Source organism: Eptesicus fuscus, chromosome 16 (assembly GCF_027574615.1).
Source record: "Eptesicus fuscus isolate TK198812 chromosome 16, DD_ASM_mEF_20220401, whole genome shotgun sequence".
NCBI classification, from domain to species: domain Eukaryota; kingdom Metazoa; phylum Chordata; class Mammalia; order Chiroptera; family Vespertilionidae; genus Eptesicus; species Eptesicus fuscus.
Genome location: NC_072488.1, coordinates 7,421,314 through 7,445,098, shown reverse-complemented (window position 1 = coordinate 7,445,098; position 23,785 = coordinate 7,421,314). Strand labels below are relative to the sequence as shown.

At 63.7% G+C, this 23,785-nt stretch overlaps 1 protein-coding gene across 2 annotated transcripts; it reads left to right on the top strand.

Moving 5' to 3' along the window:
• The first annotated feature begins 359 nt into the window (after positions 1 to 359).
• Positions 360 to 21,739, top strand: SDC1 (syndecan 1). 2 transcript variants are annotated; one of them, XM_054728149.1, is made up of 5 exons: positions 360 to 699; positions 16,884 to 16,965; positions 17,883 to 18,373; positions 19,406 to 19,541; positions 19,681 to 21,739. In XM_054728149.1, exons 1-5 carry the CDS (start codon positions 634 to 636, stop codon positions 19,848 to 19,850), a joined length of 945 nt encoding a protein of 314 aa, XP_054584124.1. In that variant the 5' UTR covers positions 360 to 633; the 3' UTR covers positions 19,851 to 21,739. The 2 variants fall into 2 exon arrangements, with proteins under 2 accessions (XP_054584124.1, XP_054584125.1); XM_054728150.1 differs by lacking the exon at positions 360 to 699 and adding an exon at positions 3,899 to 3,946.
• Positions 21,740 to 23,785: the final 2,046 nt, after the last annotated feature.

The window sequence follows — 23,785 nt, the reverse complement described above, 5'->3', positions numbered from 1 at the left end:
GGGCGCTCCGTGTCCGCCCAGAGGGCGCTGCAGACCGGCGCCCGCAGTCGCGGTCCAACTAGCTCCCTCCCGCCCCCTCCCGGACGGCGCCCCAGTGCCCTGGGCCGGGGCGGAAGGGGGTGAGCTCGGGTCCCCGCCACCCGAGAGCAGCGGAGCTGAGACGCCGGAACCACTGCCCGCTGGGCCCACGCGTGGCTCGGGAGCCCGGCAAAGGCTCTACCCCAGCGGTGCGGGAGGGGGCGGGGCCCGGCTCCGGGGGTGGGGCGGTCCAAGGGGCCGGGCTGGGTGGCTCAGGGGGCGGGGTCCGGGGGTGGGGACTGGGGCTGGCCCGGAGACCTGGCGAGCTGGGGGTGGGGGTCTAGTTTTCTGCAGCGGCTCCGGGCCTGTGGGTTTATTCTAAGGCGGAGCTCGGCGGGAGAGGGGCGGGCGCGAGCCGAGCTGAGTCGGGAGGAATCCGAGCCGAGAGAGCGGACTGCAGCCGGCGGCCCCGCACGCCTCGCCCCGGACAGCCGCACGCGGGGCATCGCCCGAGGGAGCCGAGCGCAGCGCACTCGGCGGAGCCGGCCCGAGCCCCGCGCAGCCCGCGCCGCCCCGACCCGCGCAGCCCGCCGCGCCCCCGCCGGCCCGGGCAGCATGAGGCGCGCGGCGCTCTGGCTCTCGCTGTGCGCGCTGGCGCTGCGCCTGCAGCCGGTCCTCCCGGTGAGTGCGGCCGCGGCCGGGCTGGGGGGCGGCGGGAAGCCGGGCTGGCAGACCCGCCGAGGCCGGCGGCGGCACGTGGAGGGGGAGGGGAACCTTGGACTTAGCTTCTTCCCGCGCTAGCCCGGCGACGGTGAACCCCGAGACCCGGGCTCCCGCCCCAGTCGCCTCCGCCGTCGGTGGGCGCCGGGTGGGTTCCGCCGCTCCGGGTTCGGGGCTGGAGCGCCCCGCGGAACGCAGCCTGCACCGGCCCCCCGGCCCCCGCTCCGTTTGTAAAACAGGCGCCGGAGCCCGCCAGCCCGCGGCGGCACCCGGGGTCACCGGCTCCCAGCCCGTCCCCCCAGGCGCCGCGGTGGCCGGGCAGCCCACCGGTGACCCGGGAGGATGCAGGGACCGCGGCCACACGCCCCTCCCGCAGACCCTAATTCAAACCGGACCCGCCGAGACCGGGCGCCGGCCCCCTGGGCGGAGGCAAGTTCGGGCGCAGCGGAGCCCCGCGGGAGCCGGCGGGCGCGTTGGCCCAGGAGCGGGGGCCGGGCTGCGGGCCGCTTGCCGTCGGCCGTCGGCGGGGAGCCGGGCCGAGCCGGCCGCCGAGGTTCCGGGAAGTTGGCCCCGAAGCGCCGGGGAGCCGCGGGGACCAACTTCTGGGCCGAAGTTGTGCCGCCCGCGAGGGGCGCGCGCCCGCGCTGGGGACGGCGGGGTGGCGCACGGCTTCCGAGCGAGGGGACCCGGCGCGGCCCTTCCCCTCCCCCGGCCCGGCTTTGTGCTGGGGCCGCGCGCTGGGAGGGAAGGCGGGTCCCTCGGCCCGCCCCGTGGAGCTGGGCAAAGAGGGACGGATGTGGAGCCCGAGGCTGGGGAGGCCTTCGGCTAGGACTCCAGCATCCACCCTTGACGAGGGGTGGGTCTCCCCGAGAGAGGAGCCTGGCCGACAAAGAGGATCCCGAGGGTCCCCAGAAAGTGGTCTCCCGCCCTGGCCGCCGGCCGCTCGCCCGCCTTCCCCAATCGGGGGCGCTTTGTTCTCGGCCCCTGAATCCCTTTCCTGGGAACCGCCCCGCAGCGCCGGCCCTGCCGGGGGCTGGGACCCCGGCCGCCGCCAAGGTGTCAGCGCCGGCTGCCTCTGCCCGCGGCCACCCCCAGCCCGCACCGGGGGCGCCGGGCCGGGCCGGCCATCCCTCCGGGATGCAGAGGGCGGGGAGGTGCGGAGCGAGGGGCGCTTCCCCTTCCGGAAGTGGCCGCCTCTCGCCACCACATCTGGATGGCTCGACTTCCCGGCTCGGGCGCAGGGAGGCACGTGGGCTGGGAAGGAGCATCGGCGGGGGTGGGCCCGTCACTTGGGGAACGTGGGATCTGGACTCGTCCCGGCCACGCTGCCCTCTGTAAGGTCCTGGCCCCGAGAGTCACAGCCCCCAGTTAGGGAGAGCTTTGGGCATGTTCCGGGGCCTGGTCCAGGTGAGGTGCTCTCCGGGCGCATTTGGGCAGTGCCCTCCTGCTTCCCAGGTGACTGTTGTGCTTGGGAGCATTTGGAACTCCAGGCGAAGGTCCCTGATGCCTCCTGACTTACTGATGGGCTGTGTGTGTGTGTGTGTGTGTGTGTGTGTGGTGGTGGGGGGGTACCCTATTTGGGGAGCCATGGCGACAGATAGGATTTCTGCGCAGGGTCTTCAGTGCTGCCCCGGCTTTCAGGTTTAAGAATTTGACGTCTGTCTTCTCCTTGGCCGGCCTCTGTGGGCCTCAGTTTTCCTCCTGAATCGCAGTGGCCATTCTGGAGGAGAGAGTGGGGGTGCTGGGCTGACCTCCCGGGCCCACCTGGCCTTACCTGGCTGCTCCACTGTCTCCAGGCCCGAGGTGGGGCCTCAGCAGGGATGCTGAGGTGGGGTTCTCCACCTTTTTTTTCAGCCAGAATGGGGGGGCGGAGGCCGTGGTGGCTTTGACTGCCTTGGGCGAGGCTGGTGTGTCTGGGCGCTTGGATCCCAGAGTGACCGTTAACAGGGAAGCAGGTGGGGTTTGAGATTCTCTGGGGACCACGGTGCTCAGAGTTCTCCTGTGTGGGGAAGGGGCAGAGACTGCAGTGTGGGGCTTTTTTTTTTTTTTTTTCTTGCCTAGAAACGTTGACACATTATGGAGACACAGGGCCCAGGGGCTAGTTGAGTCTCAAGGGGGAAAGGAGGGAGGGAGGGAGGCCCCTTAGAGCTGAGGTGGTGGAACTGAGACCTGAGACTGAAAGCCCTAAGCTTTGAGGGAAGGCTGTGGCTTGGAGCTCAGGTCTTTCTCTCTCTTTTAACTAAAGTTTAGTTTGTGATCTCTTGCCCAGCCCTGCCCTCTTCCTCTCCAGGTTTGGGTAAAAGGGGGTGTCTAAGCTGCCATGAAACGCCTTCGCAGAGCTCACCTCTCCCCGTTTCCTGAGAGAAATGAGGCGGCGGGGTTTGCCTAACAGGGGAGACGATGTCCATAGGTCACACAGATAGATCTGTGTCTCGGGGTTCACTTGGGTCCCCGTGGGAAGCAGGTCAGAACTCCCCTGGGGCCTGGTGAGGCAGGGTGCGCTGCCTGGGCACCTGCCTTTGAATGGGCCAGGGGAGGCTGCTCCGAGCCACTCCCGAGAGAAGGGAACAGGTTTGTCTCAAAAGGTTTCTGTGGTCTTTTGTTTCTGCCACGCAAGGAAAATGGCTTGTTCTGGAATGGTTATTTGCTGTTTTTTCTCTCGTTCCCTCTTCTCTTTCTTGAAAGGCATAAAATTCCTTTTTGCCTTAATTATGGGGGCTAGTAGAGACACTTCCCCACGGCCGGGCCGAGTGGGTGGGGTGGGGGCGGTGCTCACAGCTTCTGCCAGGCTCGCAGCCTTCCAGAGGTGATGTCACTCCTGGCTTCGGCTCCAGGGCGAGGGTGGAGCCGGTGTAAGTCTCTACCTGTGGCTCATGGTGGGTTCCAATAAAACCTCATTAACCCAGATCGGCGGGGAGGGGGTGGGAGGGGAGAGGGGCCTGGAAAGAATTAGTGAGAAGCTTGAATTTTGGAGTCTTTCATAGAGGAATCTTTTTCTCTTGCAGCAGAATTTGGGGTTCTGAAATCCCTTGGGACTGAAGTATACAGGGCTTTCTCGGGGAGCTAAGAAGCCATGGGACCTTCAAGAGTGTTCTTGCTTTGAGCAGGGCTTCCTGGACTATTTACTTCCCTTCCTCTGCTAACAGAAGAACGCTAGCCATCATGGACCCTCTGGATGCTAGGGTCCTCACTGTTGCCACTGCATCAGGTGATCTTACGTCTCCTGGGCTCATGGAGCTCCGAAGAAGAGTGCTTGGCCCCTGTGCCCGGGTGCCCCCAGGTTGCCACATTTTGTCCCCCAACTCTTCCATCTCTATCTGGGAGCAGCCGAAAATGACATGGGTGTGTTTAAGTGTAGTTAGCCACTCTTTCGTTCCGTTCTGATTGGCACTTTTCTCCATTCTGAGAAACGAGTCTGCTGGGTTAAGAGTTAATTCTAAGACCAGAGTTTTCAGCTGGGAGTAAGGGTTTCACCTCTGAGTGATGTTCATGATCTGAGACACGTGGGCCTTGTGCCTTCGGGGACCTCCGCTGGGACCTCTGCCGTGTTCCTGCTAGTGCCCAGAATGACAGAGAGGCTGTCAAGGGAGTCTTTCTTTCTTTCTCTTATATATATATATATATTTTTTTTTTATTGATTTTTAGAGAGGAAGGGAGAAGGAGAGAGAGAGAAACATCAATGATGGGAGAGAATCATTGATCGGCTGCCTCCTGCACACCCTACCGGTGATCAAGCCCACAACCCGGGCATGTGCCCTTGACTGGAATCGAACCCGGGACCCTTCAGTCCGAAGGCCAATGCTCTATCCACTGAGTCAAACCAGCTAGGGCTGAAGGGAGTTTGTCCAGGGCTCCCTGGTGAGCAGATAGGAATGGCCTCTGGGTGGGAGCACCTAATGACCCATGCTCCTCTGCCTGGCTTGCGTTGTAAGTGACTTGCCAGTGACAGGTAGCCTGGACCCAGCGAGGCTCACTGGCCGTAAACCCTGACTGGCCAAGGCCTCGTTCGTAGCGTGGGCCCCGGCTCCCTCCGCTCAGCGTGTTGGTCTGGACTGTCGTGCGCCGTCTTTGCACACCTTACTGTTTGGCAGGCCACACACAGCTTTGGGCAGAGCGGAGCCCCAGGACCGAGTCTCAACTCTGCCCCTAATTTACCACGTAATCTTGGGTGAGTCACTTCTCTTCCAAATCTTGATGTCCCGTGAAAAGCGGGTAACATACCTGTTCTCCCTGTCCTCATTCTGTCATTTGCGTGTTCATTTCATAATGGATTCGTGAAAGCGTTTGGTAATGAAAGTGCCCGGGGAAAGTTAGCTGTCGATATAGTTATCCTTAACTGAGTACCTGCCATAGAGTGCTCAGGGCTTTCCCGACCTTATTTCATCTTCACCCCAAACCTTCATACTCTCTGTCATTGCCCCATTTTGTGGGTGAAGCCCGTAGAGCCGAGCCCCTCCAAGGGGCAGAACCAGGATTGTGTGTGTGTGTGTGTGTGTGTGTGTGTGTGTGTGTGTGTACACGTGAATGTGCATGGCATGAATAAATTGATGGGCTGTCAAGTCTTCCCCACGGAGCCCACTGCATCCTGCACAGCCCTCATGGGTGTTTGCGGTTCCATCCTGAAGAACCATATGTGTGCGTGTTTTGAATGGAGGGGTCGTTGCAGTGGCCTGAACAGTGCTGTGGGCAATCCTAGGATTTAGGTAATTTACTGGGTTTGGGTTGGGTTCCTTTGATGGTCACTTAGGGACAGGCAAGAGCTCCTCCCAGGAAGTTTAGGTCAGGAGACAGGGGGACCCATGAGAGGCGGGTGGGGAGTGTGCACCCGAGGCCCAGTGGGTTGGGGGGCATACAGTTCCCTTGTTCGGATGGTACCCTCAGTCTTGAACCCAGACAGCAGCCAGCCTGCACTGTCTTTCCTCTTGGGCAGGGGGGTGGGGGCACATTTGCAGAATAAGCCCGAGAGCCACGCACCATGGCACAGCTGGGTTACCAGAATCCAGGGCTCCTGGCTCCGGTGCGGGCGTCCCCCGCCTGCCCCCCTGCACTCCAGGTCCCCCGGCTGGAGCAGCCACACACACGAGGACTTGGCCATTAATGACGTCTAGCCCCAGAACCCTGGTCCTTTTACAGAACAAACTATTTTCTGATTTCCTCCTTCTTTTCAACAACCAATTTTGGAGTCTTGGGTTGAAAGTCCCCCCCCCCCCCCCCACTCTCCCCCAGGGCCTGCCTACGTGTGTCTAGAGAGAAGGCATGGGATTAGGGAGTCTGGAAAGAGAGCTTTTGGCGCCGGCTCCTGCACCTGGAACAGGCTCAGCGCCCTGTCATTTCCCTCCAGCTGATCCAGCAGGGGCTGGGCTCCGGGCGGAGTGCGCACCCTGGAACCTCTCTTCGGAGTGGCCTTGCGAAGGGAGGGCAGGCGTGAAGCTGTCCCTTGACGCAGGAGGCTCGTTTGGGGCGCAGGCTGTAGAGCTTGAGGTCGCAAGTCACTTAAGCAACTGTACCTTCCAGCTCTGAGGGACCAGCGAGCCTCCCCTTGGCCCCAGGAAGGGCTAGCTGTGCCTGCGCTGTTCCCGCCGCCTCCTGTCCTCAGGAAGCTCCGTGGGGTGGGAGCTGGCACTACAAGGTCTGCTGCATTCCCAGGCCCGAGCCAGGGGCCCCGGATCCGCTCCTCTGGGCTCGGTGCTGTGGGGTCCAGAGCCAGGGTGGTGTGGGGGGGGGGGCCTAGGCTTCCTCTGGGAGGTGTCCTGCTGCCTGCCAGGCTGTGCAGGTTTGGGGACCGAAAGTGTTGGGACACCGGCCCTCCGAGGAAGAAGAGTGCAGTCGGCAGGCGCGGGCTTGGGCCCGGCGGGTCCGGAGAGGGGGGGCTGGTGGCAGGACCTTCTCCTGGACTCGCTTGTCTGCCCAGCCATGCTTCCTGTTGACCCGGGAACTCCTAGGCTTTCCGAGGCCCCCCTCTCCTGCCTCGGGAACCCCGTGAGGATCTCTCCTGGCGTTTATGGCTCTGTGGGCTGCCTAATTATATGTAGAGGCTGCTCTTCCGCTGGCCTTCAGCCCTGGGAAAAACGCTTCCCACTGACTCACCTGGGGGTGCAGCCCCACGGGGCCCTCGTGTGTGTGTGTGGGGGGGGGGGTGTCTGTGTGTGCACTCAGGGGTGGGATGGTGGGGCAGGCCCGCAGCACGGGTTGCAGCTAAGGCTGGGCTTGGCCTGGACAGTCCTGACTCGGTTTCCCCCCAGGCTCTCCTGATGATAGGCTGCCGTCCAGAGCTTTTCGGGAAACCTGGTTGTCACCCACCTGCCTGCCACTTCCTCCTCAGAAGCCAGGAGGCTGTGTTCCTCGCCCCCTCCCTTTCTGGCCGCCGTCTCCCTTTGGAGCGGCAGCTCGGACCCTCCTCCACCCCTGGCTGTAGGAGTCTGCGGCATTATTCCCGCCGGAAAGGGCAGCCAGGGCTCCTGGCCGTCCTCGTCCCAGGTTGGCCCTGGCCGTGTGCCTCAGTTTCCCCACCTGCTCAAGGGGCCTCCCTTCCCTTCGCCCGCTCTGACAGCCCTGTGGCTGCAGAGAGACCTTGTTCTGGGAAGGAGGAGGTGGCCCTGGGGGACGGGGGTGGGCTCAGGGGAGCACCAGCTACCTGAGGGGCGCCTGTGGGGTGCAGTGAGGGCAAGCTGCGTGGAAGAGGTGGACTTGGCGCTCAGTGTGGGAACCTCGGGTGGACGAGGCCCTGGGCGAGGTCAGGCTGGGGGTGGGGGTCAGGGAGTATTATCTGCACACACCCAGGCACCCTGGCCGCTGCCCCAGGGCCACTCATTAGCAGGAACGGAAGCCACGGTGGGCAGGTTGGGGCAGTGGGGAAGGCAGGTCTGTTTATCGCTCCGCTCATCAGCTGAGTCACGGTGCCAGGCCCACGGGCCTTTTGCAGAGACTCACCCAGCCAGCCTTGACCATGAGCCCATTGTGTGCTGGCCATGGGGTGGGGGCACCACAGGAAGGCAGACGAGGGCTTGGGGGCCTGGCTTCCAGCCCCGGCCCTCTTTACTGCTGAGTGACTTTGTGCATGGGCCTCAGTGAGCCCGTCTGTGAAATGGGGAGAGGGGGCTGAGAGGTGAGGTCATGCATTGAGTGTTCATAAGTCTCGTGGCCATGTGACAGGACTGGGGGGTGTCTGGGCAAAGCCTGCCTGCTGTCCCGGAGAGTTCTGTCTCGAGCGTGGGGGTCGTGAGCCCTACCTGGCCTGACCAGATCTAAAAGCCCTGGGCAGATGTTGGAGGGGTCCTTGCCTGGTCCAGGCGTCCATGTAAGAGAGGGTGGCTATTATGGGGACCAGACAGGAGCGTCGGTCTGTGCAGATAGGCCAGCCCTGCTCTGGGACCACGCGGTGTGGGGAACTGTCCCCCCGCAGTGATGTTGAATTCACCACCTTTCCTACTGAGGAGACCGGGTTCTGGGACCTGGCCAGGGTGGATGGGACCTGGGGACATGGGGAGGGACCTCTGGAGGGCCGAGGGGAGCTGGGCCACCCCAGCATCTGGCCTGTGCTGGGCACCAGGGGGCCTCGGGGGCTGGAGGACCTGGACTTCCGTTTCCACGCCCCGGCACCTCAGGGCCGCGGAAGCCGGGGGCCTCGCCTGACCCGTTTGGGGACTTGGCTGTGTCAGTGCCATGGTGGGTGCACAGGGCGGCACCGGCTCTTCCCTCCCGCAGCTTCTCCGCATCCCTGCTGCCCGGGAAACTACTCGGGGCCTTGGTGTCCCGTCTCCAGGGAGTGTCCTGGACGGATGTGTGGTCAGGTTTGGGCTCGCGGGGCCCCGGGCTGCGGGGGTTTGAGGAGCCTCTGACGTCACTTCAAAGAGAACCGCTGGGGTGCGGTGCTGCCGGCCCTGGTGACCGCATCGCCTCAGGATGGGGCATGGGGAGGGTCTGGGCAGCAAGGCCTGCTGGGCTGAGGGCCAGGCTAGGAGGTCCGGCCACTTGGCTGAGCGAGGTCTTCGGCACTGCCCCCCGCCTCCCCTTCCCATCCCCCGCAGGCACCCTGGGGTGGGGGGACGGGGGCTCGGGGGATGGGTCTAGGTGCCGTTCTCCTGGGATAGGCCTGGTTGTTATAAAGTCCTGGGAAGGCTTAAGCCAGGAAGCCGGCCCGAGGCCTGGCAGCACTGGCTGAGGCATCCTGGGCTCCGGGAATTGTGTGAGGAGCAGAGAGCCCCTTCCTGCCCTTTCCCTCTGCCCCCTGAGGAACAGGAACCTTCTGCTAGACCCCCATCTAGGGGTCTGCCTTCCTCTGGGGTAGGGCCTGGGGTCCTGAAGCCTTGGGGCTGGGCAGGCAGGATGGGACCCAGAACTGGCTGGCTAGTCGGCCTTGATTAGTCCCACCTGGTGGTGCTGGGAGCGGGGTGCGGGGAAGGCTGGGGAGAGCACAGGGCATGGGGTCTGGCCCACCCAGATCGAGGTGCTGGGAGCGGGGTGCGGGGAAGGCTGGGGAGAGCACAGGGCATGGGGTCTGGCCCACCCAGGTCAATAGCAGGCTCCATCACTTCCTCCCTGTGTAACCAGGCATGTGTCTGCATCTGCCACTAAGCCTCGGTTTCCTCATCTGTACGCTGGGGTTTCTCATGTTCTGTGTGACTCAGAGGGGCTTTTGAAAGGACTCAGTGAAATAACATACGTGGCATGATTTGTAGTCCCTTCCTGGGCTCAGAAGGGCAAGTCTGGGGGAGAGCTTTGGGGCTAAGGCTCCCTGGAGAGAGCCCCCCACCCAGTGGCCATGACCTGGGCCTGTAGTCACCCCGTGTGAATGGCCGCCTGGTCTTACCCCGTGTGCTGACGTCACAGGGCCTGCAAACCTGGCTCCTGGCAGGCAGACTTTGCTCCCCTCTGTCTGACCTCTGCCAGGGGCTGGCTCCTGACCCGGGGAGGGGTGCGTGGGCTGGCAGGTGGTGGGAGGAGGCCCGTGGAACCCAGACAGCAGGGCACCTGGGTGGGGGGGGGGGGTCAGGCCTGCTGAGCAGGGCGCCCGGCTGTGCGGGACAGTGGCTGGTGCCCAGAACTGCAGACTGAGGGTTTCCCCACCCTTCGGACCCCCCTTCCTTCGGCACTTTTCTAGGAAATTCTGCCTTCTGTCACTCAGGCCAGAGAGCACCAGCTCCGCTCTGCCATGGGACCCCCTCAAGGACACGCTGCCCTTCCTGTGTGCCTGTCAGGGCTCCCAGCAGCCTCCGTGTGCTGACCGCTCTGAACTGCGCCTTATGCCAGAGGCAGGTCCCAGACTAGCCCGTCACTGGTCCGTGTGCGGGAGACACGCCAAGGACGTCTGCGGCCCAGCGCCGGGGCGAAGGGAATTCACTGAGCCCTTCTTTTCTGGGTATGGAGCTGGCTGGCGCGCATTCTGACCCAGGTTGGAAAACGTGCTCTTGGCTCCTCCCGCTTCCCTTTAGCAGTCCTTTCCCACCCTCCACAGTCCTGCTCACCCCCAGCACCCCCGTTCCAGAACAGCCCCCTCCCCCCAAAAGCTGGTTTCCGCTCTCCCGTGGGTGACTGGCACCCCTTAGCCTTCCCAGCGGCGTTTTTACTCTAAAGGGGACACGGTGGGGACATCTGGGTGACAGAGCGCGCCTCCCTCCCCCGTGCGCACAGCTGGGGCGCTGCTGGCTGCAGGTGTGTCAGAAGCTGCACGTTCCTGCCTCCAGTGAAACCGAAGAACGCTTTATTTAGCCAGCGCAGGGGAGGCTGTCTCTACAAGCCCCTGTGCCCGAGGTGACAGGCCCCCCGGGCCTGGAGGAGTCTGGAAATTAATCAGCTGGGGAGCAGTTTCAGGGGCCCTCATGGGGGGGAGGTGGGGTGTGCGTCTGGAGGATCCTGCACTGAGCTTCCGGCCTTGGCTGTCTCGTTAGGACAGCCAGCGCCGGGGAGGGCCGAGGCTCCGGAGGCCTGGTGCTCCCTCTGTCCGTCCTCGTGGGCCGCCAATTCCCATCGCCGGGGTCACCTTGAGTTGGGACCTCTCCAGCAATCTGCCTGGGCCATAGCCCCCTTTGGGGAGCTGAGATCGATGACTCCGAGTCACTGTGATCAAGAGCCCCCCCATCCCCGCATCCCCCACCTCACCCTCCTGAGCGACCATGTTTGTGGTGTGCCACCCTCGGGTGCCCCTCGAGGGCAAGCCAGCCTTGGTTCCCCAGACACAGGCTCGGGACGAGTTGCCCCCTAGACACCCCTCGGCTGAGCACCTGGTCCAGTGGGCAGCCCGGCAGGGTCTTTCCCAGGTCAGCCCGTACGTTGGGAGCAGGGCCCAGGCGAGAGCCCGGTTTTCCCGGAACGTGGGCCGGTCACTTTCCCTGCCCCTCCTTGTCTGGCTCGCAGGGCAGCCCCCGCCTGGGCCGGGCCGGGCGGCCTTGCTCAACACCGAGCGGAATCTTTCCAAGCGGCCCGGGCTCTGGCAGGCGGGGAAAGCAGAGGAACTGGTCTCCCGGCTCCGGCCCCGCACGCAGCCCTCAGCGGGGCCTGTTCTCAGACAAGTCCCTTCATGAGGGCCGGAGGCTGCACCCTTCCTGTGGAGGGGGGCCTGGGGTGCTGGCGGCAGCTCTGACCTGGTTTGGGCATCAGGGCTGGCCCTGGCTGCCAGGATCCCCTCTCAGCACATCCCTGGCCTCTCGGGGTGCCCCAGGCCAGCTGCCTGAGGCAGGGGAAAGGGCTCTGCGACCTTGACCTTGGGTTTCCCGTCTGTAAACCCTGGCATTCCGTGCCACGAGAAGCGTTACTGCAGAGGGGTCTCTAAAGCTAAAGATGGATGCAGCCCTGCGCCCCTGCCCTGCCCTGGAATTCCCCAGAGCATCGAGGTCTGTGTCCAGGTGGCAGTGTGGGGACCGTGGAGGTGGGGTTGTGTGTGTGTGTGGGGGGTAGGGGTAGGAATAGGGGTCCGTGCTCCCCAGCTCCACGGTGAGGGCAGCTATGGCCAACAGACCCCTGAGCCCCCGTAAGACACTCCTCCCAGTGGAAGTGCTCAGGGGGGTTGGGGGCTTTTGGGGGCCCTAGGGAAGCGCTGTCTCAGGGTGAAGGTGGGAGCCTGCCTGCTCCCCAGACCCCTCCCACCCGGGCCAGTCCCATCACCCCCTCTGCAGGCCCCAGCTTGACTTGGTTCTGGTGGAGAGACACCGAGCTGATAAATAACTGCCTGTCAGGCCAGAAATGCCGGCGCTGCCCTGAGGCACGGCGCCCCCCCCCTCCTAGGAGTGTGGGCAGGGGCAGGTTTAAGGGTCTGGAGGCCACAGCCAGACCTCTGTGCCCCCTCAGTGGCCTGGCTTGCCTCCTGGCAGCTCCCAAGTCAGGAAAGAAGCCTTGGGAGAGGAAGCGATGGACCCACTCCCATCGGGCCGTCCTGGGCCCTGGGCCCCGGGCCTGTCCCGCCCTCTCCCACCTACCCCGGCCTGGCTCTTTGTGACCAACTGGTCACCCACAGCTCTCTGGCCTCAAGGACAGGATTTGGGGCCCCTGCGCCCAGATGCCAGCCTGTCAGAGCCCTAGGGCAGTTTAGGGTTTTCCAACCAGGGTCCAAAGCGAGGGAGGGAGCCGCTGAGGTCACCCAGCAAAGCAGCCGAGAGCTGGCCTCAGCCTGGGGCAGCCGCGGGTGAGGGCCCTGTCCCCGCTGGCGGCCCTGGCTCTGGTCCTGTCCCAGAGGCCCTTGCTCCCCTTCCCAGCCCTGTTCACCGCCTGGAACACCTGAGGGGGGACGGGGAGAAGAGAAGGGAGGAGGAGGCAGAGGAAGAAGAAAAGGTGGCCGGGTTCGGCCCAGCCCAGCAGCATGGAGGCCCGGCCTGGCATCAGGACCGAGGCTTCTTCGTTTCCTGCTTCTTGAGCTGCTGGGAATAGGGGTCGGTGCCCCCCAGCTCCACAGCGAGGGCAGCTACGGCCAACAGACCCCTGAGCCCTCGTCCACTGGGTGCTGCCGAGGCTGCCTGTGTTTGTGACACGGGCTGAGCGGGTCTTATCCTCGCCCGCCTGCCTGGGGGTTTCAAGGCCTGGCCCTGGCGTCCCCTGTAGGGTGGCTCTCTGTGCCCAGCCTCTGCAGCCCCCTTTTCCGGAGGCCGCCTGGCTCTGGGCCCTGGGAGATCACCAGGACCCGGCCATCTCTCACCCGCCTTTCTCCCCAAAGCCCCTGGGTGATGCTCCCACAGGTGTGGAATTTGAGGGCCCGTGACATCTCAAAGCCAGACCTCCTCACACAGCATCGGAAGGCTGAGAAGCAACTCGGTCGTATGGGCTCGGTGGTGCTTTTTAAAGGGCCTGTGGTTTATCCACCACTGAGTCAAGCAGCAGGTGACACGTTAGTGACTCAGGGTGTGGGCTGGAAACCACAGGGCTTGGGACCTGATGGCTGCAGTTGATAGGGTGGTGTGGGGGTCGGGGAGCGGTCACCCCAGAGTTAGAAGCGCCTTACTTGAACCTCTGAGATGCCCACTTGGTGCCCTGCCTTGCGACCCTGCCAAGGAGCTTTCATGCCCAGGGTGCTCTGGAGGAGAACCCAGCCCCAGGGCCCCTCGGCTGGCCTGGGCAAGGGCTCCCCTCGGCTGGAGGTCCCCCGGGAGGGTGGCCCTCTGTGTGGCTGGTGTGGGTGAGCACTGCCAGGACTTGGCCTGCAGCTGCCTCTCGAAGCTTCTTTGCCAGCCTTCTAGCCACAGACTCGCGACTTGCTCTCGGGAGCGGCTGGCCGCTGAGTGACGAAGACTCAGCCCTTGGCAGCCGTGACCCCGTGCTTGTCCATGCCATCCCTCTCCGCCCCTGGGATTTGGGCTGGCACCTTTGTCACCCCCCTGCCTCTGGGGCAGGGGCAGGGGCAGGGATTCTTACTCAGTGACGCTCTCTGGAGCCAACGGCCGTGTTGAAAAGCTTAGGCAAGTTTCTCTTCAGACAGATGGGCCAGCTGGGCAGGTGCTTCCTGGGGCCGGGGAGGGGCAGGGATGGCAGGTGCGGAGGAGAGCAGGTGCTCCGGAGACGGCAGCCTCGGACACGGCCTGCTTTCAGACCCTTTCCTGTCTCCGCGACCCCCAGCCCCACCGCAGCCAAGCCTGGCCTCGCCCTCTCTGGCGGGTGGGCCTCCGGGGGTCTGTGCTGAGGGTGGGGAAGGAGCAAACTGAGTACCGTATTTTCCGGCGTATAAGACGACTGGGCGTATAGAAGATTTTCCTGGGTTAAAAAGTCGTCTTATACGCCGGAAAATACGGTATGTGGCGGTTCCGACCTTGATTTACCACCAGGGTTTGATTTTTGTATGAAAAGCTGAATTTCCTGGGATTTAGAGATGTGCAAGGGCCCCATGAAAGGTATGGCTGGCCTGCCTTCCTTCCCGTCCCAGGTGGGTGCCAAGCTGGGCCAACCTGTCCCCGAGGAGCCCCAGGTCCCGGCCAAGCGGTCTCTTGGGAGGACCAGTGTCAGAGGCAGGGTCCCACACGAGGCCACACATTCTTAGCACAGAGGATTGCTGAGTGAAACCAAAGTCTCACCCCAGGCAGCTGGCAGCTGGCAGCTGGCGATCCAAGTTCAAACTCAGCAGTTTCTGCTGATTTCCTCCCCGGGGAGCTGAGGCCATCCCGGAGGCGGCATCAAGGGGCAGGGGACTGAGGAGGCCACATAGCCCTTCCCCGCTGAGGGCTGGGAGACCCGGCCCTGCAGGGAGAGGCTGCCCTGGGGCCTGGGAGCTGGTTTCAGTGGAGAAAGTGTTTGCTTAAGAGCTTGTTGTGTAAACAAGATCCACGGAGGGATAAGCTGAGCCGAGCTGAGGAGACAAATTGTTTTCAGGGACGGGGCAGATCCGAAGTCTTATCTGGTCATGAGAGGCCCTCTTGGGAAACTGCGAACCTGTTGTGGCTTCTCTGTGTAGGTGAGAGGCTGCGCCTCCCTGGCATTTGCCTGGGTCCCGGGTGGTGCCTCCAAGGCGGGCAGGGTAGGGTGCCCAGGGTGTTGAGTTCTCTGCAGGCCTAGTTCCGACATCTGTGAACTGGGGCCTGGCCCACGGCTTCTGCGGGAAGACTCGGTCTCTTTACAGCGTGGGGGAGGCTGGTCTGGACGGAGCCCCGGCCCTGTCCCACGTCCAGCTTCCTCTCCGAGGGAGGGAGGCGGGTTCTGGGCATTGGCTCATCCCCAGGGCCTTCTCAGGACAGCGGAGGGCCTGCGGGTGGGCAGAGGCCTTGGGCAAAGGTGAACAGGGTCTCAGTGGGTGGGTCCCCTGAATGCTTGCCTCCCACCCCCAGCTGCCCAGTAGGGAGCAGTCTGCCCTGGGCCTGGATGGGAGTTTGTTGGGGTGGGGGGTCCTCACTCTGGACAGGCTTACGGGGACAGGCTTGGGGGGAGGGGCTCTGCGGAGGCGGGACCGGTGTTGGAAGCCTCACTGGGGACAGTAGAGACTGGAGATGGGGTCGGGGGTGCAGGGGGCGGTCAGGGACGCTGCTCATTGTAGATGGGCTGTGACAGCTCAGGTCTTTCTGGGGCCAGAGCCCTTGTCTTGGGAGGGTTGGGGAGGGACAGTGTGGGTCTTGCACTTTCAAAGGAAGCGCCGTGGTATTTCTAGCCCAGCGGTTTCTACACGTGTCTGACGCTTCCCCTGATGGGAAGCCCCCGCCTGGTCCAGCTCCGCCCCAGGCAGCCTGAGGAGGCCGCACGGCTTGTCTGTCCCTCCCTGCTCGGCTCCACTCAAGAGTGAGGCCGTGAGGCCATGTGGCTGTGTGGCCGTGTGGCCGTGGCCAGGACCTGGCGAGCAGGCCAGTTAGTTCCCTGGAGCCCAGCCTCGGTGGTGGCTGCCTTCTGACAAATCTGCACAGAACCTCCTGTGAACCGGCGCCCTCCTGCCCCCTCTTCTCCTGAAACGCTACCCCCCTCCATCTCACCTCTTCCCAGACAGGCCCCCCGGCCCCCCGCCCCGAGCTGGGTTCCGGCAGCCACCCTGGTTGGCAGGGCGCCTGCAGCCGGCCAGGCTCTGTGAGGTTCTTCACGGGCATAGCCTCACTGGATTTCTGCGATAATCCTGGAATGGAGATATGACTCTCGCCCCGTTTTACAGATGGGGAGACTGAGGCTGTACGAGGGGTTAGTCATGTCCCCAGGGCCACCCCGCCAGCAGTGGCAAAGGCCAAGGGTTCTCTCAACCCGACCTGTGTTGCCCCTTTTGGGTTCTGGCTCGGATGCTGGGTCCTTTCAAAACAGACTGCACGGCAGGGTTGTTTGGGTCAAAGTCTGGCCCTCCCTTCCCCACCTGCTCTCCTGGAGCCCGCGTTACTGCACATGCCCCCTCGGCCGTGCGTGGAGCGTCCCGCCTCCATCTGGCCTGCTCCCCGGTCCTGCTGTGGGGCCCCTGCCTCAGGACCACTGACACCTACAGCCTCTGGGCCCGGCGGGCAGCATGCCTGGGACGGCTGTTCCCCCACAGGCCCATTCCCGGTGCCTCCTGAGAGCAGGGCCCCTCTAGATCAGCCTCCCCTGCTCCCAAGAGGGCCTCGACCCAGGCCTGCCTGTGGCTGGGACGGCAGCTCAGCTGTGGGAAGGAGCATCGCGGCCACACCTGCCTCGGCACAGACAACTCAGCCCGTGCCCTCTCTGCCCCCCGCCCGCCACGTGGGGCCCTCCGTGTCCGTATCCTGGTCCCCAGCACGCCGGGGGCTGCCTTTCTGGAGCCAGGGCATTGTGTCCTTGTTCCTGGGGGGTCCCTGAAAGCCCCCGTCTTGGACCCCGAAGCTTCCTGGCCAGTGGCCCCAAGAGCTGTTCTCAGTGTGGGCTGGGCCGGTGGGATCCCGTGGGAGCCACAGCCCGTGTTCCAGGAACAGCGTCCTCTGTCTGCTCTCTGAGGCTTGGCTCTTTCACCAGACAGAGCTTCGTGGACCGAGGGCCTGGTCCCCTCTCGTGTGCTTCTGCACCCCCAACACCTGACACAGGACGGTGTTGTCCTAGCATTAGGAGGTGTGTGTGTCGGGGGGTGCAAAGCCTGCCCAGCGCTGAGAGTCCAGAGACACCCTCCAAGGCTCCTCCCTGTGCTGTGTGTGAGCAGCCCAGGGCCTGGATGGGCGATGGTTGGGGTGGGGGGTCAGGCCTTGTGGGGACAGGCTAGGGGCGACGGGCTCAGCACCCGGGCAAGCCTCCACTCAGACTCTTTTCTGATCCCTTTCCAGCAAATTGTGGCTACAAATGTGCCCCCCGAAGATCAGGATGGCTCTGGCGACGACTCTGACAACTTCTCCGGCTCGGGTGCAGGTGAGCAGCAGGAGGCCCTCACTCCAAGGCGGCAGCAGGCTGTGGGCCAGGACGGTGGCCAGGCAGCCCCCCTGGCTGGGCCCGAGTGGGGATGCCGGGGAAGAAGGATGGGGCTCGAGTTGCCAGGAGAAAACGTGTATTGGCGAGGAGGGACGGTGGTGGGTTCTGGAGACAGACGTGGGCTCCTCCTCTCCTCTCGACTCACTGGGCAACCTTTGGAAGCTTGTTTGACGTCTCCGAGCCTCTGTTTCCTTATCTGTCAAATGGGAAGAATGTCTGGACTCCATAAGGCCGTTGGGAACTAGCTGTGAGGCAGCACAGAGCCTGGTGGGGTGTGTATCTTTATAAACGTTCCCCTGCCTCCCCACGTCCCCTCTCCCTGGGGAAATGGAGTCCCTGAGCTAGAGGGGGTCAGGGAGGCCTCCCAGAGGAGGTGCTTTTGAGCTGGACCTCAGAAGAGAGCTGAGGCCATCCGTGGGGCAAGTGGCCTGGGCGGGGGCCCGGGGCTGGGAGATAGGGCAGAAGCCTCTGCTCTGCGGGAGCTGGGCCTTTCTGCGGAGAGAGCAGGTGTAACGGAGGGGCCTGCACGGGGACCCAGGGCCCTGGGACACCCCAGCCAGGGAGCGGGCTGCGGCCAGTGCGGGAAGGTTTCTGCCCAGGTGGCCTTAGTGTCTCTTGGCTCCGAGACCAGGCCGTCCCGAGGCACAGGCAGCAGACAGAGGCAGCTCTTTTCACTCCCCAGAGTCAAGTGCAGCGTCAGCTCGCTCGACCCCAGGGGCAGAGCTCCTCGGGAGGAAGAGCTGGCTGTGCTAGCCGGGGCCCCGGACCCACCCCGGGGGTCCTCACAGCCGGAGCTTGGCCGGCTTGGATGTACTGCGGCCTCCCCCACCCCAACCAGCTCTGCTTTGGCCCTGCAGGCGCTCTGCCAGATTTCACCGTGTCACAGACGACCTCCTTCACCTGGAAGGACATGGGGCTCCTGACGGTCATGCCCACGGCTCCAGAGCCCACCGGCGCCGATACCATGGCCGCCTCCACCTCCATCCTGCCCGTCGGAGCGGGAGACCAGGAGCGAGACACAGCGCTCCTGGCCAACCTGGAACCTGGCTTTCCCAACCAGGAAAAGACCACGCACCCACCCAGCGAGACCACCCCACACCCCACCACCCACCGGGCATCGACAACCAGAGCCACCACTGCCCAGGCACCTGTCACCTTGCATTCCTTCAGGGACATGCAGCCCGACCACCATAAGACCTCGGCCCCCGAAGGCCTGGGCCCGCTCGACCCTCACCCTGCCGACCCTCACACGACCGTCACGGAGGAGAGAGGTCCTTCGGTCACCGAGAGGACTGCCGAGGCTGGGACTGCCACCCAGTTCCCAAAAGGAGAGGGCTCTGGGGAGGAGGTGAGTGCCGGCCCCTGCGGGCTCTGTGCTTCCCGGGACGGTGGGTGCCCAGTGGGCTTGGCGGCCCCTTTTGACTGGTTGAGCACAGGGCTTGGGGCGGGGACAGTGGTTGGTTGCCTGGCATACCCAGCACCCTGTGCCCTGAGCACGTCCCATTCCCCACCGTGAAGGCAAGGTCATGAGGTCCCACCTTCCCTCGCCCCACGGCTGGACCCGGAGCGGGACAGACTAAAGCAATGAGACCAGAGTGGCAGAGCCCTCCCAGACCACCAGGCTCCCCAGGCTCACACAAGGCCCCTGCTGCGGTGCGCCCTTCTACCGGGGTTTATGCTGGGCCGTCGGGGGCGTGGCGATTTTACACGAACGCAGTGGTTCTCAACCTTCCCAATGCCGCGACCCTTTAATACGGTTCCTCATGTGGTGGTGACCCCCAACCATAAAGTTATTTTCGTTGCTACTTCATAACTGTCATGTTGCTACTGTTAATGAAGCGTGATGTAATTATCTGTGTTTTCCGATGGTCTTAGACTCTACAGCAGCGGTCTTAGACTCTACAGCAGCGGTCCGATGGTCTTAGGCTCTACAGCAGCAGTTCTCAACCTGTGGGTCCCGACCCACAGGTTGAGAACCGCTAGCAGGGTCGCCTAAGACCATCAGAAAACACAGATATTTACATTACGATTCATTAACAGTAGCAACATGACAGTTATGAAGTAGCAACGAAAATAATTTTATGGTTGGGGGTCACCACAACATGAGGAACTGTGTTAAAGGGTCGTGGCATTAGGAAGGTTGAGGACCACTGCCCTAAAGCGAGCCTATTTATTTTCATATTTATATCCGTGCACATATCTCCGCCACAGTCCAGCGCGATGTGGCGGGAGGGGCCTGGCTTGGAGGTCCCAGAAGTCCGGGGTCGGGTGTTGTCTGAGTGGGTGGCAGCTGTGACCGGGGAGGCCTGATCCGCTGCTGGCTTCGGACATGGGCCTGGATGCGGCCACCCAGCCTGATCCTGTCCCTGCCCTCCCGTAGGACTTCACCTTTGACACGACCGCCGAGAGCGCAACGGGGACTCCTGAGAAAGGAGAGGAGCGAAAGGAATCCCCAGTGGATCTCGGGGCCACCGGGGCCTCACAGGGCCTCCTGGACAGGAAGGAAGTGCTGGGAGGTGAGTTTTCTCTCGGGTGGGTGGGACGGGGGGCGGACTGCTGTTTTTGGGGCACGGGGTTGTCTTTAGCCTTGGTGTGGGGGCGGCCCGCTTAGCCCGGGAGCAGCTGCGCTGAGCTGGCCTCTGTCCGCCTCCCCAGGGGTCATCGCCGGCGGCCTGGTGGGGCTCCTCTGCGCCGTGTGCCTGGTGGGCTTCATGCTGTACCGGATGAAGAAGAAGGACGAGGGCAGCTACTCCTTGGAGGAGCCGAAACAAGCCAACGGCGGCGCCTACCAGAAACCCAGCAAGCAGGAGGAGTTCTACGCCTGACAGGAGCCGCCTCCCCTCCCTCTGCCGCTCGCGCGCTAGGCCCCCATCTGCCTCTTCCGTGAAGAACTGCAGGCCGGCCTCCCCGGGCCCCGGGCCGCCTCCCCACGCTCCCAGCCCCTCCGGCCCCCTCCCCGCGGAGTCCTGGGCAGGCTGGGGGCTCTCCCCTGCTTCTCTGACTTCCGCCCGGAGCCTGGGGCGCGAGGGCTTCCCGCATCTGACCTTTCCACCCCGGCCAGCACCTGGCATCTCACCGCCCGACTCGGTTTCTCCAGCCTGGAACAGCTCTGGAGCGGGGGGGCACCCCACGGCTGTGGACCTGGATGGCCCGCTGGGGCTGAGGGGCTGGCGCTCCTGTAGCACTTACTGGGAGAGACCCACCGTCTTGGGGGGCGTCGTCGGCTGAGTGGCGGGGAGAGGAGTTCGGGGCTCCCTGCGCGCTCGCTCGGTTTTGTGGGGAGGGCTGACGTAGGTATCAACTTGTTTTTGCACATGTCTCCTCTAGTCTTTGTTCCTAGCCCAGTAGACGTTATTACTTCTGATGTAAGTTAAGCTGAGTTGGTTACTCCCCCATCTTGCTTCCCTCCTCTACCGTCAGGACGCAGCATCAGGGTTAAGAAGACTTTTTTTTTTTTTTAAAACTAGGAGAACCAAATCTGGGAGCCGGCATCGAGGCCGAGCGTACGTGCGGTCTCTGCGTTTGCCACTCACGTGCGCAACAGGGTAGGGACGTGTGGCTGGCCCCGTCGGGGGCCGGCCGGCCTCGGCTGCCGCGGGCCGTCACTGCTTTGGGGCAGCCGGCCCGTGCCCAGGAGCTCGGCCACGGGGAGGAGCCCGCGGGAGAACCGCGTCCTGGAGCCGCTGGCTGGGACCAGGGAGGACGGTGGGGTCCGAGGTGGCGGTGGGCCCGGGAATCTCCCGCGGACCCAGCTCTTCCTCTGACACCACCTCTGGGGACGCTTTCTCCTGGGGGGTGACCAGAGGCATCCCGGGCACCCCTGGCACCGAGCCCCTCCCGAGGACCGGGCTCACCTTCGATGAGCTCCGGCGGCCCTGGCCCGGCTGGGATCCGGAATGTTCCAAAGAGGGATAGCCTTTTGCTTCTGGCAAAACTCTTACTTAATCCCATGGGTTTTCCCCTGTACAGTGGCTTCTCCCGGTGTGATAGACTGTAATGTCGGTAGTCACGTGAGCGCGGCGGCCTGTGCCTCTTCTCTGCTGGCCAGCGGATGTGACCACTCTTTTCTCTAACCACGACGATGCTGGGAAACTGAGGGCTCCGTGCCTTCGCCCCCATCCCCCACCCATGCCACCCCCAGCCGCCCCAGGGTGGGATTCCGGGGCCAGAGTCGCTCTGGTTTTGTTCGTTTGTTTGCTGATATTCTTCTGGAGGTCGGTCGGCTCAGCCAAGGTCATGTACGTTCGGACGTCCATGTACGCGTAGCCAAGCTCAAAGCATCGTCTCCTCAGCGGCTAACGAAGCTGCAGCGCCCCCACCACAGCTTGACCCGAGGTCACGGCCACACAGGCCCGGAGCCAAGGCCGGCCTCGCAGACACCTGGGACGGGCCCCCCTCACACCTCTGCGGGAGCGGAGGCCCCCACGGGCTTCTGGGAACCCCTGTACTTGCTTATTTAATCTGACGGCCTTCCAGCTGCTCGGTCGGCGGCTCCGAGAGGGGTGACTCAGAGAGACGGAACCGCCCGAGGAGGGGCGCCCGTGCCCTGTGTTCAATGCTGGGACCTTCCGCCCTGGAACGTGGGACTGGGCGCGGCTCGGGGGGTGGGGAAGGGGTCTGCGACCGAGCTCGTCTCTGCGGGTCCCTGGGACAGCGCCGAGCCTGTGGCTGGGCCCGTTCATGTAACTCGAATAAACGGTACTTGTCATCCTGGGCTGCCGTGTGGTCGCGTGTCTTCTTGGGCCGGCGATGTCCCTCCCGGTCGCCGTCGGGGAGGCGTAGCCCGGCTCCGGGCTGTGCGCTGGGCCTGGTGACGAAGCACCGGTCCCTCCTGCTCCCACTGCGTCAGCCCTCACCATCCTCCCTCCCAGGGCTCTCTGCCTTACTCTCCTTCTAGATCATTCCCTCCCACAGGACACAAGGCCCCCAATGACTCAAGTGTGCTGGCCCCTCTGTTTGCTCCTTGTCCTGGGACCCCTGATGAGAACTCACCAGCGGACCGTCTGAAGCGCCAACGGTCTACAAATAACTGCCTGCACGCAGTTTGCGGCCATGCTGCCTGACGTTGCAGTGGGGATTTGGGGGGTTGAAAAGGCTCGGCACTGCAGGAGCCCCGTGTTCTCAGGGCACCTGGCGGCCCAGCCTGACCCAGAGTCTCCTGTAGGCTGTGGACGCCCACCCAGCCCCTCAGCTGCCCCTCCTGGCAGATCTCCCTGCAGCCTGGCCCTGGGTGCAGGCCTGCCCCTCACGCCAGACCCCAGGTGTGTCCTAGGGACACGGGAAGGACCATTCCTGGGGCCTGTGCCTGTGGGTGGGGCAGGGACGGCAGGCTCCGGGCGGCTTCACAGCGTGGAGGATGCTGCCCTCCCGACATGGCTCCTAAGGTCTGGAGGCTGGGACCATCCTCAGATCATTCAAACACTGACTGTACCAAGTGCCTGCTTTCTGCCCGTCCCTGGCCCGACAGCGAGGGCACAGTTGTGGGAGAGGCCACCTGGACTTAATGTTTTTACTGGACATCCTGTGGGCCAGACGCCGCTGGACAGGGCACCCGGCTTATTCCATTCCCCACGGAAAACTCCTAACCGGGCGGAGATGGCACTGCGGTTCATGGGCCTCACCCCACAGACAAAAGCTGACCCAGAGCAAGGCATGCAGGTGAGCGGTGGAGCTGGGGTTTGGACGGGCCTGGGTCCTGAGGCCACATGGGCCGTGCACACACAGAAGGTGGCAGTAGAGTGTGTGTGTGGGGGGGAGGGGATTCCCCTCCACCAGCAAGTTTTCAAGACCCCAGCCTCCTGGGCCACCTGCTCCTGTCACGTCCCAATGGGTTAAACTGCCCAGTGCCACCCCCCCTCCTCTCTGCTAAATCCTCGGGCTCCCTGCTCCTCCTGGGTCACACCCCTCTCCCTTCCCCAGGGCGCTGCCCGGATGGTGGTGCCATCACAGGGTTTACTGAATGTTGGAGGCTAACAGTAAAGACGCTCACGTGTGAAGGGGTTTAAACACCATCTTCAAGTCCCTGGGGTACCCTGGCCTCGGGAATTTCTCTCTGCCCATCTCTCTCAGGCCTTAGCTTGCTGCCCCCCTTCCCTCGACCTTGGCCCCTTCTCTCCTCTTCTGCGTTCCCGGCTCCCTCCTCGCCACGCTTGGAACCGAGCAACTGAGCACCATTTCAAGTCCCCTCACCTTTGGGTCACGTCCATGGGGCGTGGGTGTGTGCGTTCCACAGTGCATAGGGGATGAGGGACTCACTGGATCTCCCACTAAAAGTTCATTCCAGTTATTTCCTAAACGAATGAGCCATTCCCTCCGTGAGCTTTCTCACTCTGCGGCCATTCTGCCTGAAGTTGCGTTCTGCCTGGCTTGTCTCCGGGGCTTTGCGCGGGATAGCGCTGGGTTTTCACACCCAAAGCGAAGCTGCTCAGCCCGCGGGCCGGGCGATGGCGGTCCGGGGGAGACCGGAGGGGGAGAGCGGTCTCAGTGACAGGGTCCCTGTGGGCTGGCGGCGTCTGGGTCACGGACGCGGTGCCTCTGCTGGGTCTTGAAGGGCATTCCCATTGGCCTCCCGAGCGAGGGCGAGAAGGCATTCCCGGCAGAGGGCCCAGCTTGGGCAAGAACAGGGGCTCCGTGCTGATGTGGACGGAAAGCAGGTGCGGGAAGAGACGAGGCTGGTCGTGGTGAGAAGGCGGCAGGCCATTCGCCTGGAACCTCTGAGGGCCTCTGGAGGGCCAGAAGAATTAGGACTTGCAGAGGGTTG

Coding starts and splice junctions, on each gene's coding strand:
- SDC1 (XM_054728149.1), top strand. CDS start 634: ATGAGGCGCGCGGCGCTCTGGCTCTCGCTGTGCGCGCTGGCGCTGCGC. Junction 700..16,883: donor GCCTGCAGCCGGTCCTCCCG/GTGAGTGCGGCC, acceptor ATCCCTTTCCAG/CAAATTGTGGCTACAAATGT. Junction 19,542..19,680: donor CAGGAAGGAAGTGCTGGGAG/GTGAGTTTTCTC, acceptor CCGCCTCCCCAG/GGGTCATCGCCGGCGGCCTG.